The 18,158-nt window shown below is 40.5% G+C and overlaps 1 protein-coding gene across 6 annotated transcripts in view; it reads left to right on the forward strand.

Moving 5' to 3' along the window:
• Window positions 1-18,158, forward strand: part of NSF (N-ethylmaleimide sensitive factor, vesicle fusing ATPase) — a 75,176-nt gene that overhangs the window by 37,442 nt on the left and 19,576 nt on the right. For all 6 annotated transcript variants that reach the window (XM_055789889.1, XM_005234906.4, XM_027783070.2 and 3 more), the window contains exons 9-15: window positions 6,303-6,502; window positions 8,453-8,618; window positions 9,179-9,253; window positions 12,314-12,501; window positions 15,872-15,967; window positions 16,593-16,749; window positions 17,894-18,027. In XM_055789889.1, coding sequence (XP_055645864.1) covers window positions 6,303-6,502; window positions 8,453-8,618; window positions 9,179-9,253; window positions 12,314-12,501; window positions 15,872-15,967; window positions 16,593-16,749; window positions 17,894-18,027 — 1,016 coding nt within the window. The remainder of the gene's footprint in view (window positions 1-6,302; window positions 6,503-8,452; window positions 8,619-9,178; window positions 9,254-12,313; window positions 12,502-15,871; window positions 15,968-16,592; window positions 16,750-17,893; window positions 18,028-18,158) is intronic.

Consider the following 18,158-nt stretch of genomic DNA (forward strand, 5'->3'; position numbering starts at 1 on the left):
TTGGATCAGAAAAGCTTCTGTACACAGAGTAAATTGGTTTGAAAATCTTCAGCCTTGGAAAGAGCCCAGTGGGAGTGATATGGGAGGGGGCTTCAAAATTCCGCATGGCCAGGAAAGAAAAAATGTTCTTTCAACGCAGGAATGTGGAAATTTGAAGTGAAGGTTGTGGATGGCAGGCTTGGAAGGGAGAGAAGGGACTTCCCAGCAAATGCGCTGCAAGGAATTTTTGCGTTTCTGTGTTGATGGCCATAGTCATTACGAGATCCTGAGAAGACTTTTGCTCTTACTTCATACGGCTGCAGTTGTGGTGTTAGTCAGCAGGCATCACCACCACTGCTTGCCAGCCACAGGCCTTCTCTAGCTGGAAGGCCAGGCCTTGAGACATCCCAGTGACCCTGTTATGTTGATAGTTATTTACTCTGTAATGCTCTGTGGATAAGTGTTCCATAAGTCATTTACAAATTATATCATGTTGACATTCTAAGTAGACAGAAATGATCCAGGTTTATTTCAAAAAGTAGAAAATGCTGATGAGATTTATAGCTATTAACATCCAGGTGGGATACGACTGTAAATATCAGCTGCTGTGTTCAGCAATCCATCCAACAGCTCTGCATAATCTTTGTCTTAAATTAGCTAAATTTTTGTAGTTCCTTTATTAAGAGGCACAGGCATTTACTCTTCGTGACAGTGATGACTTACAAAACAAACCAGTCTTTAAAGTATATACTCTTACCAAAATCCCTTTTTTTGAGAGTCATGATATTGTTTGTGTAGCCAAAAGCGTTCAGTTGGAAGCTTCTCTAAAGCTGATTTATTTTTTATCACATTCCATCAGAAATTGATAAATGTCCCGCCCTTGTCATAAATCTAGGTATTGTCTCTTTATATATCTGTGCATTAAACTTCTCACAGCCAGACAAGATATGATGAGAAAGCTGTTTTCAAAGATCTAGGAAGAACTTACTGACTTGGTTGTCTTCTCTTTACAATGAATTGATAAATCAAATAAACTGGCTATTGAGAGTCCAATTAAAATAAAACCTTCTGTTTCAGGTGTAGCCCTTCCCTGTTTCAGCTTTGATAGAGAAGCAGAAACAAGTTACTTCAGTCTTGCTGCTTGTTGGTAGCATGTAAATCCTGCAGGAATATTAACTGGAGGCGGTGATGTAGGCTGGAATAATGCTGGGCTTACAGGATGAGAGGAGGGGGAAATTCCACCCAGCTATATTTTTGGGGAAATTTTGTCTGTGTGAAGTCTGGTAACCCTAATCTTACCCCAACCTGCTTGAAGATTAATGTGCAAAGATAAGAATCTCTCACTGATGTATTCGGGATCGGTACTTTACTATCAATGCAGATTCCCAATACATGCATCTGAATGATACAATCACACCAGAATGCTTTGATTTTAATTAAAAGGGGAATTACACTCCCAAGTAGAAAATCCCTATTATACTAAAACATTTCTTCTGATCTTTCAAAAAAAGTGAATAGTGAGAGTTGAACAAATAAACTTTGTCTTGTCTTCGGGTAAGTGACATTCTGGTTCAAAATAGGGTTTGACTTCTCTTGGTAACACGAGTAAGTTTCCAATTCTTACTAGGTTTTATGATTTTTCCGTGATGCTTTGTGTAGAATGTTTCCCATATTGGGTATTTTTTAGTTCTTGCTAACATACTTATTCAGCCTCTAACTGTATGTCATTAAATTGCATAATTAAGTATCAGGTTACAGGCGTGACCTTTGATTGGGACTCCTAATGGTAAGCTTAACGAGTTAGAGATGTCTGCACTGCTAATAATTTGTGTTTATAAAATTCTCATAATAGTATTGACATTTGGGCTGCATTGGTGAAATCAGCAAAAGGGAGATAAACTTAATCAAAATTCCTCTGTGGTGCATAGCATCCCACTGTGATTTGAGACATAACATTTGTAGTTTGTCATCACCTGTCTATTTTAATAAAGTCCTGCTTGTATTTAAAACTTTAATTTTAGCCAGGTGAATGTAGCTATACAGGGAAATCTCTACTGGAGTAGCTTGTGGCAGTTTTATTTGAAGAGGAACTAATTGCTTTGGTTTCAGGAATGTTCTTCCACACGATTAAGACCCAGCTTTTAATGTTGCCCATTCAGTGGCAATCAAATCTTGCAGCAGATGGTCAGTAATGTCCTTGATGCTCAGATGTGGGGGAACACATGTGTGGTGGTACTTGCTAAAGACTGAATGTGGGCTGCCCAACACTGGCCGAGCTTGTCTGGGTCAGGTTTGTAGCTGTCAGGTTCTCGGGGAACGTGCTGTGCCCCAGAGCTGGTATTTTTGCTCTAGGGGGGTGAGTAGCTAATGGCACTGTACAGCCGAGGACTTTGGCAGGCTGCTGAAGCAGTGGCCTGCCTTTGACCAGCCTTCTTTCTTTCTTCCTGCAGCAGCTTCTGTCTTTTATTTTTTTTATTTATCGGATAAGAAGTAATGCTTTCTCATAATAGGCAAGTTTGAGGAATAGGAAGAGGGCAAAAATCCTAGGAGGCTTTCTAAGCAAATTTGTTTTGTTTTCCCAGAGTCACCCAGCCGTAACCATGCCAGTTTGCCTTTTGGTTTCCATATGCTCCCACTATGGGAAATGAGACTTCAGGTGCAGTGTGTTACAGCCTTGGCCCTTTGCTAAGGCTGTATGTTAGCTCGCACAGAGGAGGAAAATATTTGAGCTTGTAAAGAAGTTCAGGTTTTTTGGGTTGTATAAGAGAAGCTTCTAGTGGATATAACTAGGTTGTACCTCCTTCTAGGAGAGAGATCATGAGTTGCAGGAAAACTGGGGAGGGGGGAAGGAGCAGAGTGCTCTTCATGGTTCTTTTTTGAAAGTGCACTAGAGAAAAATACTCTACAGCACAATTTTCCTGCCTCTTTCAGGATGCTCCCAGGCCTGTTTGTGTACATGTGCCCTGACTTGCCGATAGCCTTTTGATAGCCTCTCTTGCCTGAGCGCAGTGGAGCTGTTTGAGCATCAGTTTGCTTGGGATTTCCCTTCAAAGCATCACTCATCATTGAAATCCTGGTTTGTGCTGTTTGGCTACATAGGTGATCATGTTCCTCCACAAAACACGTTAACAATACCTTTTGTGACATTGATTTGACAGGAATAGCTTTTAATTTATCTATGCCTCATTCATTCCTGTGTGAAATTTGTCTTTACTGACAGTATATGTTGTTTATGTTTTTTGACTTGTAGATGCCTGAAAGTTGACTAATGAATTCTTCTTAGCTAGATCTCTTGATATTTATAGTAAATTTTTTATCTGCAGAGAAGCCCAGAAAAATCTTTCAGCTTTATTACCATGCTTACTCAGTGCAGCACTATTGCTCTTGGGGGTTTTGGTAGGGATCAGACATTCCTCATAGCAGTGTTCTCTCCTGAAACTTCATTTCAGTGTATGAACAACCTGAAAGAGAGAGAGCAGTGCATGTGAATAATACAAATTATTTTGTAGTGAGCAATTTATTCAGATTGAAATTAATTCTTTATCATTATACTGTTCAGGAGTAAGTGAAATCACAGTTGAGTATCAGTAAGTTAATAAAGGAGCAAAGTACTTGTTCTTTAAAGGCAGAATGTTGCCGTGAGGTCTGTGCAGCTGTGAGGAGACAGTTGTGTGGGGTGAGCTTACCATGTAGCTGAGACGAGCCAGAAACCAGAAGGGAAGTCATGCTGTGTGGGTGACAAATAACTCTGTGTGCCCAAACTTGTTAAGCTTTTGACGATGGTAGAGACTGAACTCGGGTCCTCTTAAGTCTGAGCTCTGTGCCATCTGTGCTGCTTTTGGATTTTCCTTTAATGTCTATCTTAAGCACTGCAGGGCTCTTGTGGGATGGTCTGCATCCTTAAAAAAGGCAAACTGCAAGAACGTGGTACATAATGAATGAATTATGAGTGTCATTCACAGCATGGAACAGTTTCCACTAATTAACTTGTTGCTTTTTACCTCAGACAATTAATGCTTAAAGATTTCTAAGGTTTTAAATAAAATTTCTTGAAATAAAACATGGAGTTTTTTTATCTTCAAATACAGTGGTCTTGTGTCCCTCGCTTGTCTGGAGCACGTGTAGGGATCTTGTGCAGCAGTGAGATGGAGCAAGGGAAAAGGAAAAGGTGCTACTGAATTCCCTACTTCTGTAATTAAACACTTGTGTTCAGAGTCAAGATTTTTATTGAGGCAGATTCCAGATGTGCTGTTTTCCCATGGGCTAGAGTGGTACAGCTTCCTCAAGGTCCCTTTCCTTGGGATGTCCTCACTGGTCTGGTCGCCGAGGTTGACAGTGACATGAGTTACACCTCTAGAGGAAGGGCAGTAGATGCTGGAGTCTGTTGGCTTGTTGTTGGTGTTATGTGTGGCCAAGGCAGTCTAAAACACTTGAAGGAGAAGGACACTTACCCTGAGTCCATGTAGGCTTAGTATTTTGCTATCTGCACATCTTTATTTTTCATGGGCAAAGTTGAAGCGATACAGTGAGGAACCTAATAGTTTTTATTGTGCTGGAAATTGCTCAGGAAGATGTAAGTTACTGAAATACCTGCTGTGTCCTAAATGTTGAAAATAAATTTGTTTACTTGTAGTTTTGTGTTTACTCTTTGACCTTCAGTATCCACTGGAAAATAGAAAAAGGTCTGCTGGAAGTACAAGGAGCTAGACAAAATCAGTTACATACTACTTTTATTTCCTTACCACTCTGTGAGCAGACAATATCCAAACTTGCTCTGATCCTGAATCTGTCTTGTACATGTCTTTTAAATTGGGCAGTATATAGCTCCCGTGTCTTTTCTAGGTAACTTCTATTTTTCTTCACTGTTCTTTTTTTCAGTTGCCTCAGCTATGATACTATACTGTGACTTTCTACTTCTTTAGGCTTTTCCCGAGTCTGATGCTCTGTGTTTAAAACTTGGTGCTGATACATGATCTCGGCTCTCCTATTTCAGCTTTTTCCAGCACCAGCCCCTTAGGATTGCTCCCAGGGAAAAGGTTTTGTCTTGATGCAGTTATCTTTTCTGTCTGGCTAGTGCTTTTGTGTATGCTGCTAGTCCCACTAAGTGAATAAAACTTCATAAGGGACACATGCTGGTGCTGCGACCTCTCTTAGTGTAGTATAAGGCATGAGGATATTAAGAAAGTTGATAAAATAGTCTGGGGCTCATGAGCTATATATGCAAAATTCCACAAGTCCTTCAGGGAAATGATTCTTGTTTGCTCTGGGGAACCTCTATCAGTTGTGTGCACACTGAGGAAACGTGCCTGTTGCCGACTGGGATGTGTCCAGCATTAGCTTGCAACCATTGTATCCTCTGTTTCCCTAGAGAATAGAATTTAAATGCCAGTGCTCATGCCAGCGTTCAAAGTCGTGTTCTTTGAATAAATTAGAGTGTTTCAGGTCTTTCTAATTACAGGTCAAGCTTTTGGGGCTGACAGTTCTAGTGGTTGTTAGAAGCCTTTTTCAGTTTTCTCAGTATTTGTTGTATGAACTTGCAATCAGAGCGCCATGTATTATATGGGACTCATTAAAGCCTCAATACCGGAGTAAAAAGTTAGGCGTTATTACATGATATTCCTTGTTTTCTCTTTCAAGAATCAGATTAAGGTGTTTGATCTGTGTCTACATGGGGAGCTCACCGTCAACTGAGTAATTCTGACGGTCTGATGCTTCATTTTCCTTACATACCTGAAAATTAAACTCAGTTGAAACCCTTCTGTGAAGGAAGGCTCCCTTTGTAGGCACTGTGTGTCCCTCTAGGAGAGAGATGAACCATATACAGTACGTGCTTGTCCTAAATTGCTAGTACATCTTTGCTTGGTGTTCAGGGCATATGAGGATGTAAAAAAAGTATCTGCAGCCCCTCACTATCTGGGAATCATCAGTATTGCTGGGACCTACACTTGGGTTTTATTGAACTGAAAAGTATCTTATTCACATGTTCACTAAGTGGTCCCTGTTGCTTTCTATTACTGACCAGAAATCATAAATCACACTTTCAGTCCTTAGCCATTAACTTGGCATGCCTAATGCATGGGAGAGCATTTGTGCTGTTCTGTGGGTTCTTTTTCCTGACCCTTGCTGGATCACTGTAATGACTCTGATTCAGTCTGGCAATTCTTTGTTTGAATTTCACTGATAAAGGAAGGCACTGAGCAGAGCTAAGGCTAATGCACATCCCTGCCAGATCCCTGTAGCACCTCTACTGTAAGCAGCAATTTCCTCTTTATTGCTGTTTCCATCGTAAGCCTGCTTTCTAAACTTGTTCTCTCTTGTTCTAGGCTGCAAGCATGTGAAAGGCATTCTCTTGTATGGACCTCCAGGCTGTGGTAAAACACTTATGGCGAGACAGATTGGGAAGATGCTGAATGCCAGAGAACCAAAGGTGGTCAATGGTCCAGAAATCCTCAATAAATATGTGGGTGAATCTGAGGCCAATATCCGCAAGCTGTTTGCTGATGCAGAAGAAGAACAAAGAAGGGTAATGTAAACATAGATAAGTAGCATGGTCAGTATGAATGTGCCTAAAGAATGGCTGGAAAGGAGGTTTATAATCAGAAAATTACTGCTTGCGTTAAAAGACTGAGTCACTGCTTAGCTTGCGATTATAGTTATTCCTTGCAAGTCACTGAATATTAACGTTCTACAGAGTCACATTCTCAGTTGAAAAAAAAGATCTTAGAACCTGAAAAGGTAGCTGGTTTTCTAGCTGGCTATGCTGAAGATGGACAATTTGTTTAGATGCCATGCAGAGTTATTCTAAAGTAACGCAGTAGGGCCCATCCTGCTGTGCTTTGTATTATGTGGTGTGTCACCTGCTCAAAAAGTGCTTAAAAATGGGATAGCAAAGTTCCTTCTTCTTTATTTTTTTGTGGCAGAGACCATTAGTCTATTTGGATTTTGCTACTGAATTCAGGTGGACCATAACATAGGATGAATTTCAAATTAGGCTTTCACAATTTCAGGTTTTGGGGTTACAGGCTTGTTAGTATGAGGATATTGTAATCCTTGAAGTGTTATAATTGCTGCATCACTAATTTTTCTCAGCAGAAAACTGATGGATGAGACTAATGTCTTGAAACTAGAGTGTACAAATTTTTGAAACTGGAAGTGGAGATAAAGAGAATGTTTTTTCCAAACTTGTTTTTTTTTTTTTTTTATCCATTACTTTAGCTGGCTATCAAAAGTACAGTCTTTAGTTTGAAGGTGTAAGTACTTAGGTGTGCTATGGTAATGTTTCCCTGCTGTGGACCACTTAATTTTGATAGATTTTCTGGTAAAGAAAATACAATGTCAGGCAAGTCACGGTTAAATATAGGGAAGTCTTTTTAGAAGACGTTAGCAGAGGACATTGTATCCCTTAATTTTATTTATGCCTTATATAAATATATAGTAAATAAATATCTAATATTATTTATAATAATATAATGATATATTTATATTTTATATTATATAATAAATATCTATTAAAATCTACAGATTTTACTAGTGGCTTGAAATCATTTAATTTTCTTCTGCAGAAGATTACTCAGTAAGTCGGCTTTGCATGGTAACCCATACTGATGTAAACAATCACCTTCTTTCTGCTTTTTGCAATATAACTGAAAGCTGTGAGCTTCTTCTCCTTTGCAATAACACACCTGTTAAAATAGACTTTATATTGGCTGGAGGGGATGGTCCTGATGACAAGTTGTAAGATTAAAAAGGTCTCGAAAAGGTTGGTATTGTAATGACTTGTGTCTGGGGCAGATTGCCAGTGACAGCACATTTACCCAGTGTTAATGTGGTCTCCGCTGTCCACAAAAGATGTTTTAGAGGTGGAATTTGAAGGGAAAAAGCTTCATAATACGGTCACAAAAAGTATGCTGTTCTCTTACCAGCTGTAACTGCTTCACCTTTGAGTGAACCTGGAAATAAGCGGTTCTTTTCCTGATCACATTGAACGAATGGGCTCCTTTAAAATTATTGAGAGCAAAGATAGTCTGGCAAGCCGTGTATTTACTGCATTCAGTACAAGCTGGGGTATGTCCCCCATCGGGTACATTCCTCCACAGGTGTGCTTTCTTCTCCATCTCCCTTTCAGAGGGCTTTCCCAGATCCTGAGTACTGTGACCCTTTGAGCTGTGTATTCCAGCTTTAGGCTGGTGCTTTTCTGGTTCAGTCTACTCCTCTTCCTTGAAATGCTGCTTCTCTTACCAGTGTCAGCTGTGGAGTCCTGTGTTTGGGCAAAGCCCACTAACTGCCCCATTTTGGAGGATGGCAAGATGTTATTCTGGAAAGGGGCCTGATACATATATAATAGGTGATATTAAAAACACATGGAGGTACCAATGTTCTGTATCTGTGTGGCTGAGCTTGTTGAGGTTAGTTTTGTTTGAATTGCTTTCAGTGTTGACATGTGTCATTCCTGACGTGTTTTTCTTTCCAATAGCTTGGAGCAAACAGCGGTGTGCACATCATCATTTTTGATGAGATTGATGCAATCTGCAAGCAGAGAGGAAGCATGGCGGGTAGCACTGGAGTCCATGATACTGTTGTGAACCAGTTGCTGTCTAAAATTGATGGAGTAGAGCAGCTGAATAACATCCTAGTGATTGGTATGAATGATGGTGCTTACTTTCTCTGTTAAGGGGTCTGGCTGAAAATTGCTGGTATTTCATCATTGCAGGTCAGCTAGGTTATCTTTACCGGTATTGGTTCTGTTTGGACTAATCCAAACTGAACGTCCGCTATCTGACAAGCATCAGTAGCAGTTTTAAAGGGAGATAGTGCTCTAATTGGCTGATACTGTTGCTTTCAACAATTTCCTCCTTCAGCTTCTGATAACAAGTGTTTTGTAGGCTGAGAAAACTTGCAGGGAATTATGTGCATTGATGTATTGGCATATAAAGGAGTGGGGCTTCTCCGGCTGTGTTGTCTGGTTGTCCTGGTGCTGGGAGCCCTGCAGATACAGTCACAAGTACGGGTTTGATCCCTATTGCCCTGACTCTGCTTCAGGGCATGACTTCTGCAATATTTCTGAAGATGGGTATTTTTTTGTCTGTTTTCTTGAGACTCTTTGAGGTATCTTCTTACCTCTGTGGGCTGTCTTCAGAAGTTGGAGACCCACTTAGTAAGCTCAGATAATGCTTATTTTGTTTTTAACTTTTGAATTTAGGAATGACCAACAGACCTGACCTGATTGATGAGGCTCTGCTGAGGCCGGGGAGACTGGAGGTGAAAATGGAGATTGGTAAGCAAGCTGGCATATCGCAGTACATAAGCTCACATGTACTTACAATAGTAAAGCAAATGTGTATTTTAAAGTGAACAATTAACCAGGGTGGCATAGGTGCTGAACTTCATGCAGCTCTTTCCGTCATATTGCATGTAAATGTAATCAGCCAATTAAAAATACCATTTTAGACTTACCTACTGATAAGCTATTGGAATATCTGATAATATAGGATTTATTAAGCCCAGATCATCATAGATTCGTGAAAACAAGTCTTTGACTTTGCATTTGAGATCAGAAGTTTGATCAGTAAAGATCATGGTGGAGTCTAAAGGGTGACTAGGCTATGCTCAATTCTGAGGTTAACAATTCATGGAAAAATGTTTGAACAGAGAAAAGCATGGGACTGATAAAAAGCTTAATGATCCTGTCTTGCAGTCAAATCACCAAATTGGTTGAGATCTGTGTTTAATTTAGAGATTGAACAATGCAGTTTCAGATGTCTAGTTTGAAAAAGCATGTAAAACGTTTTCCCCTAACCTTCCACAGACATACACGTCACAAAACATTTTCTATGTTCTGAGCTAGGCACTGACTACTGTCAAGGTAAAAATTCTCAAACTGTAGAGTCACAAAAAAGGAATAGGCAGGGGCATGTTTATTAATATGTTTTGTTTCCTTACAATTGCAGAAAATTAGATGAAAATGTCCATATAACCCTAAAAAATCATATGATACCATACTACAGTGGCAGGCAAAATTGCAGTTGTGTGTGCTGGTCTGAACTGTAGGGGAACTCTTGAAATCTGATCTATCAATGTAATCTGAAGAGCTTGCTAGGGATTTTTTCTCTTATCCTTAAAGGGTAACGTCACTCTTTGGAAGAGCCAGAAACACGAAAGAGTTTTGGTGGTAGCCGAAAAGGAAAGGTCTGAGGCAAAAGGAGGAATGAGGAAGTGAAGCTGATGACTGCTGAGGCAGCAGTGGTAACCCAGGAGCTTATGCTGATGCTCCAGAGTTAATGCTGTCCTTGAGTACTGTAGGGAATAAGTTCATATCGGGCATTACTGTTCACACAGCTCAGCAAGATGTGGGGGCTAGAGGTACAACTAGAGCACTAGCTAGGATGTAAATATCTGGTGGAGCACAGGCAGCGTGGATGGTTTCAAATATGCCATAGACTAAGACATTTGTTAGGTGCAGGAAAAAATAGACACACACTTGTGCCTACTCCTGGCTTAATCCACAAAAAAGGAAAATTGGGAAAGGAAGTGTATAGCAGCACATAAAGCATTATTGGAAGTCAAGCTGATGAATAGTAATGAGAGAATATTAGCATTGGCAAAAACTGTAGCCAGATACAGTCTTTACAAACATAACACAGCTACAAGGATTTGAAGGAAAGACTCAATAAAGAAAGCATTTTAGGGATGAAAAAGTGTAGCCGTAATGACAGTTGCCTTTGAACAGCCTCACACTTGAAAACAAATGCCTGATAACGACTGTTACTAGTAAGCACAGGTGAGATTGATTGTACTGCAGGTGTAAGACCTACATCTTTAGTAGACAAAAGTTAATTAAATTAAATAAATTCCAGGGACTGAGCAAGGCATCCCTAGAATAAATTATCAGATGATAGGGACTGAACACTGCTGGGGACTATGCACATTTTCAAATGACTTTTCACACATCCTCAGCACAAATACTCGTCAGTGCAAATTAACAGATCCTTGTAATAAAGGCTGGGAAGGTAGGTTGGAAAATGAGCTAAAGAATAGCATTATTTTACCAAGATGGTGATCTGACTTGTTATGTTTTAAGAAAAGTCTTTTCTGTATCTTCCATTATATACATTTCAGAAGGGACTTGCTAAGGGTGCAGATGGAAATTAGCACCTCCATCAGAGAAGATGAACATTTTATGAGAATGGTATGGGACAGGTGAAGAGTGAAGCCAAGACCCTGAGTTCTAGGAGAGTGAACTTTCACTTGATTATGTAATTAGGGACCCCCTGGGAAACTGCACTCGGGTGCAGACCTGGCAACTCTTATAAGGATGTTTTTCTTAATGCACCAGAGCTCTTGATTCCCACGTGTAAGAAATCAGGCAAGGAAGGCAGGAGACCAGCATGGCTCACTAAGGGCCTCCTGGTCAAACTAAAGGGTAAGAGGAAATACACAGGCATGGAACCAGGGACATGTATCCTGGGAAGAATATAGGGACACTGTCTGGATGTGTACGGATGGGATCAGGAAAGCTAAGGCACAGCTGGAGCTGAATTTGGCAAGGGATGTGAAGAATAGTAAGGAGGGCTTCTAAAGGTGCATTGGCCAGAAAAGAAAGATTAAAGAAAATGTACACCTCCATCCTGTCCCGATAGATAAGACAGGAGAACTATTGGCAACTGACACGGAGAAGGCTGAGGTATTCAACAAATTTTTCCCCTCAGTTCTCACTGGTGATCACTTTCCCTGCATCTCTCAAGTCCGTGAACCTCAAAGCAAGGACTGGGAAAAAGAAATCCTTCTCATTGTAAGAGAACATCAGTTTTGAGACCACCTGATGAACCTGGACATATGCAAGACCATGAGACCCAACAAGATGCATCCCTGGGTCCTCAGGGAATTGGCTGCTGTAGTTGCTGAGCTACACTCCATCATGTTTGAAAAGTCATGGCAGTCAGTCAAAGTCCACAGTGACAGGAAAAAAGGGAATATTGCACTCATTTTAAAAAAGAGTAATAAGATGCACTGTGGGAACTACTGACCACTTAGCGTCATTTCAGTGCCCAGTAAGATCATGAAACAGGTTCTCCTGGAGGATGTGTTGAAACACATAGAAGACAGAGAAGTGATTAGGGACTGCCAACATGCCAACAAAGGGCAAACGGAATTTGCTAAGGCAATTAGTGTAGTTGAATGTTCTCAAACAAAAAGCATTGTCACATATTCTACTTGTAAGAATGAATTGCTCATGGTGAGGAAGAGCCTTTGGAAGTAGGACCATGGAGAGGGAAGTGCTTTGCTGCAGTTGCTGTGCCGAGGCATTGATTGACATGCGTTCTGTTTAAAATCTCAGGCTTGCCAGATGAGAAGGGTCGATTTCAGATTCTTCATATCCACACAGTACGGATGCGGGAACACCAGCTGCTGGCTGAAGATGTGGACATTGCAGAACTGGCAGTTGAGACTAAAAACTTCAGTGGTGCTGAATTAGAAGGTTTAGTTCGAGCTGCTCAGTCTACTGCTATGAACAGACACATTAAGGTCAGTCCAGTCGTCTCTCACTGGGGCAAAGGGAAAGGGAAAATAATTATGTTTGGAATCTTTTCTTGAATGTTTACTTCCAAATGGGTAATAGCATCCCAGCATACCTTAGGATATGGACACCACCTTTTCACTGTGGTTTTACATGGTTCTGAATTAGCTCTTTCATCTCCTGACCTCCAGGTGGCTCTTGCATAGTGTGGTGGGAGTGGAAGGTCATTGTTTGTCAGTGAATTTTGATAAAAACTGAAAGTCTGGAGCTCAGTTTATGGATTGGGCCCAGGAGGCAAGAGGGGAAAGGGGGGACAGCCAGTCCTATGGGAGGGATCTCTGCTGGAGCCTGTGCAACTCAATATATTCATAAATGATCTGTAAAGAGGGGAGAAGAGTGAGGTTACAAGCTCATAGCTGGTTTGTGGTCATAAAGACAAATGCCTACCTGTGGAAAACTGCAGAAGGCATTTGCAATAACGCGAGTGCACAAGATGTAGTGAATCGAAGTGTACACTGGGGAAAGAAAATTCAAAAAGATACTGGCAATGATAGGGACTGACTGACCGTTACTTGACGTCAAGCTCTTGGAGTTATAATGATCTTGAAATACCAGCCCAGTCCTTACCAGTGAAAAAAGCAAACGTAACATTAGATTTTTCTAGGAGAGGTGTATAGAGCAAAACTGAGGCCATGATTATGCTGTGGTTGAATCTGTGCGATGCTGGGACACTCACCTTGAGAAGGTTATGGTAGAACTAGGATATGGAAAGGCAGCAGGGAAGGGCAGAGGTGTAGGAGGGTTTTCATTGAAAGAACGGTTAGACTGGGATTTCTCAGCCTGAAAAAAATATGGTGAAGGATCATGAAAAGTGTGAACAATCATGAGGGTACTGAAATCAATGAATGGGGAATGACTGTTTACTCTTTCCTAATACAAGAACTCGGAGAGCAGCAAACAATACCAGCAGGGCCACCGTCAAAGCAAAGCAAAGATGTTCCTTGTGTGAAGTAGTATTTAAGCTGTGGAAGGAATCCTTTGCTACAAGATGTTGCTGATGCTAAAATCTTGGTTGAATTCAGAAGAGGCTTGTACAATGTCTTCCATTTCAAATAAGTACTCGTTTGGTGATTGTCTCAGTGTCCACAGAGACTTTGTGATGTTCTCGGCTCTCTCTGTTCTAGAGAAACATTGCCTTGCTTTCCCAAGGTTTGCTGATCGCAGGAGGTCAGTGTATCTTTAAGTAGAAAGGAGTTAAGGACTGTGAAATGTCAGGTTATATTAATCCAGATGCAAACCACAGTATTCGATGGTGTTGAAATATGAGATGATTAGTTAGTGAAGAAGGAGGCTGAAAGGCACAGCCCCTTAGCTCTAGTGGCCAAGAACGGGTGTGAATTACTGCAGAGAAGAGCCTTTGACATAATTCCACGGCACTGATATATTTTTAAGTAAAAAGTCTGTTCAGCCTCAAATATGAGGAAGGCAAATCACGCTTTCATTTAAGTGAGAGAAATCATTTGGTTGCTTAGGCATTTGTATCTCTTGGGAGCACTCTTTCTAAAGGAAAAATATCTATTTCTGCTAATATTTCTTGTGTAGCCAAAATACTTAAAAAGCTATTAATAGTTTCCTATAGCAAAAACCCCACAAACATCAACAGTTTCACATTTTGTGTTCTGTCTCAAAAAAAAAAAAAATCAGCACTTCTGGAGATATTTTTATTCCTCTGCAGGCAAAACATTTTCTTTAATTTTGCTTATAGTTGATGATTTTTCAGTGCTTCAATTTTGGGTGAGTTTGGGGACCATTAGTGTTTTGCGGTATTCCCTGTTGTGCTAAAATGTCACAGTGGGAGGAGAGAGAGTGGCAATGCATAAATGTAGAAGAGCAGTCCCCTGCTTTAGGTTGGTATGTGATTGACATCTTAATATATGTATGTGTATTCCAAATGCAAAGCAGCCACGCTTTTTCTTTTCAAACACTTTGACATAGTATTTTTGGATAATTTTACTGTTTATTCTGAAGATGTCTTCAGCCAAATGATGCACTAAGGTATTTTATTTTCTCCTACGAGTACTGCAAAATTTAAAATATACATCATAGGCCTGACCTAGTTTTCAGAAGCACCTATGAGAAGCAAGAGCACAAATTAAAAATCAAGGGATATTATCCTTCTGAATCATTTAAACTCTCTGATAATCTGTCACTGTGTGTGTGTTAAAAATTAAAATTTATAACTCATTAAAGGCTAGGAAAGGAAGAGCCCCCCCTTGTTTTTAAGTGTACAAACAACTTCAGGAATATATTAATAGTTTTTAAAGTACCTTCACTTCCCTCTGCAAAGTGAAAGGGTGATCAACCTGTGCTAAAAATCTGCTAAGCTGGTATGTTGGGCACCCTGTATTTTCTGCTTGGTGGGTGTTTTTTGTGAGAAGGGACCCTTACTGTTTCAGCCATCCTCTGGTTGCAGCTGTTTGTTTGGCACAGTGTTAGTGGCCAGTCTGGGTTCCTGAGGTGGTGGTTTAGAGGCTGCATTTGCTACTCTACAAGACAAGCATAATGTGATTGTTTTTATTATCATTTTTTCCTTTCCGTTCTCAAGTGCACCATCCTAGTAAGAGGATATCTCTGAGACGCATCTTTGAGGGTCGAAGTTGTTTGACTCATCCGTCACCCTGGTCTTAGGCAAAGATAACAGAGGTTGCTGTGCCTTCCGGGAAACCCCTTGAAATCCTAAATTTTTACTTCCTGAGCTGTGAGGTCATGTGCGGCCATTATACTCTCAGGTAGAAGCAGGTGGTGTTGTTAAGACTTGGGTAACTTCAATGAAAATTATTTGGAAACTAGAGAAATGTGTTATGGTATGATTGGGAAATTATATATTTACCAGTTCCCTCTAAAGACTTTCTTGTGTGGAGAGGAAAGCAGATGGTTTGAATAGAAAAATAAACCCTCCTGAAAGAGAGGTGTGTGGATAATAATTCTTATTTTTGGTTTATATGCCAAAGATGGTGTGGGTAGACTCAGAGTTGGGTTAAACCAAATCTGAATTTGTCTTTCTGAAAAACAGTTCCACAACAAAGGAGGCCTCACCCCCTTGCCATCTAGCCCACAGAAGGCATAACAAAGAATATTTTCTACAGCCTCTAAATGTAACAGCTGTTACTTAATGACTTTGTGGGGCTGGCATAGGGATGTGGCTCTGTGAAGATGATGATCGCTCCAGTGGGATGTTGATGTCCAACAAGCGTCCTGTTAAGAAGCATTTTTCTTACTGATGTAAACCAACTATGGGTTGGATCTGTGGAGATGGAGGTTGATAAGGGGTTGTGTGCAGTACTGCTGTACTTCAGTGTCTTTTATTGCCTTTATTAGGCCAGTAACAAAGTGGAAGTGGATATGGAGAAGGCAGAGAGCTTGCGTGTGACAAGAGGAGACTTTTTTGCATCTTTGGAGAATGATATCAAACCAGTAAGTAGGCACTGTGTAACCCCTGTAATAATCACACAGCATGTTTAATGACATGAAGTAGCACCTTCCTTTTGGGATCAGACATGCAGTGGTGCACCGTGGGCTGACATACTGTGTCCTGTGCTGTAGGAATGAAAATAGGGAGCCTCTTTCTGCCTGCAGTGCTAAGGCTCTGTTTTGTACCTTTTGTTGCATGCAGTAATCATAAAAAGGAATAGAACACATAGAGAGCAACTTGGAATTTCTTCTCCTTGTATGAATACTCTCCCTTTTAGGCTACTTCAGTTAATGGGTGACAGCTTTAATATGGACTTTAGTAGGTGTAAACTTCATTTTTGAGAATTGTCTTTAACAGGTGTGGATTCAGAACCCATTGGCAGCTTGCACTGATTAGAATTTGTATAGAGGGTGTATGAAAAGATGTTTCCAGATGTGCATGGTCTCCAACAGGGTTCAGTCCTTCAAACTGAAATGTTGTCACCAATGGGTGTTCCAGTACTGGAGCATTTCACTGAAGCATCTTCCAGAGTCTTGGTCCTGGTCACTTTGGTGATGTGTAATTGCTTCATGTTTTTCTGATGTGATGCAAAATTTCTCAGTAAAATAAATGTCCCTCTCAATACAGGCATTTGGAACCAACCAGGAAGACTATGCAAGCTACATCATGAATGGTATTATTAAGTGGGGTGATCCAGTAACAAGGGTGTTGGATGATGGGGAGCTGCTTGTTCAACAAACGAAGAACAGTGACCGCACTCCTTTGGTTAGCGTTCTTCTAGAAGGTAAATTAAAGAAAAAAATATATATTAAAAAAACCAAGCTACTTCTGTACTGTAAACTATTCCTATCAGTTGCCCAAGTGGTCATGTTACATCCTGTGTCTGTATGTAAAAGAAACACGTGGGAGGAAAAATAGAATTGGTCTCTTTCAGTTTACTTGGGTGAAATTGCTTTAGGTACTAAAATTGGCTTCCCAGCCTGAGAGAAACCCTGTTCTTGGAGCAACAGAGAAGTGAATGTACCCAGTTAATAACCTAAATATGGATGGTTTACAGTGTGAACATCGCTAGCTGAGTTAGTTGCCTAAATTCTCTTTGAAGCCACTGGAGAGCTTATCAGTGTAATTAGCTGAGTTCAAACAACAGTTCGTCTGGCCACATTTCAGTGTCTGCTGTTAGAGGTGGATTGCCGTCTATCTAGACTGCTACTAACCATGAACTGCCCAGGAAACTAATTCCAATATCTGTGTTAATTGGAGTAGAATTTGACATTTAGCACTTCCCTCTTTCTTTCCCTGAAGTCAAAAAACGTGGATTACCACTATTGTTCAGCGGTCTGTGGCTTTGAAATTAACCTTTAATAGATCCCCTGAATAATTCCGCGTGCTTGTGGCCAACATATCACTTGTATATAACACCTGCTTGCGCTCCAAATTGATTTGTATTGGGTGTATAGATGAAGATGTGTCTTTGGTCTCTTTTGAATTATTCTGGTGTGAATTCAAGCAAATAACAAACTGTCTTTGTCAGTATTTACCTGGCATTCATGCTGTTGACTTGTTTGCCACAGTACCTGCAGAAGTCACGCTTAAAGGAGCATAACCGCAGTTCGAGAAGTTTCTCCAAAATACAAACACGGGCTAATATTGGTGGGGTGGCCAGTCCTACAAAATGTGTTAATGTCCTCTTTTGTGTTGGTTTCATGGCAAATCAGTGTGCATGTGCTCAAATAGTTGTACCAGTTTCCTTCATCTGGAGGATTGGATTGCACTAGGAGTTAGTTCCTTCTGCAAGTAGAAGAAAAGGTCATTTCAAAATGCAGATACCTCTGAATGAGATTATTAACATGCTTAAAATATCATCCACACTGAGCCTTACCAGAGCTGTTTTGTCCCTGTTTTTTCATTATGTTTGTCCTTTGTTTCAGGTCCCCCCCACAGTGGGAAGACTGCTTTAGCAGCAAAAATAGCAGAAGAATCAAACTTTCCCTTTATCAAGATCTGTTCTCCTGATAAAATGATTGGATTTTCTGAAACAGCCAAGTGTCAAGCTATGAAGAAGGTACTTCTGCATCTTACTGTTTTGCTTGAGTACAATCCAATTCTATGTTCCTCAGTGGACAGAAAAGTTAATTACTCTTGTGACCATTTTCTGCTCTCTGTAGGTCCTAAATTCCTCTGCGTATATTTATT

Source organism: Falco peregrinus, chromosome 18 (genome assembly GCF_023634155.1).
Source record: "Falco peregrinus isolate bFalPer1 chromosome 18, bFalPer1.pri, whole genome shotgun sequence".
In the NCBI taxonomy this organism is placed as follows: domain Eukaryota; kingdom Metazoa; phylum Chordata; class Aves; order Falconiformes; family Falconidae; genus Falco; species Falco peregrinus.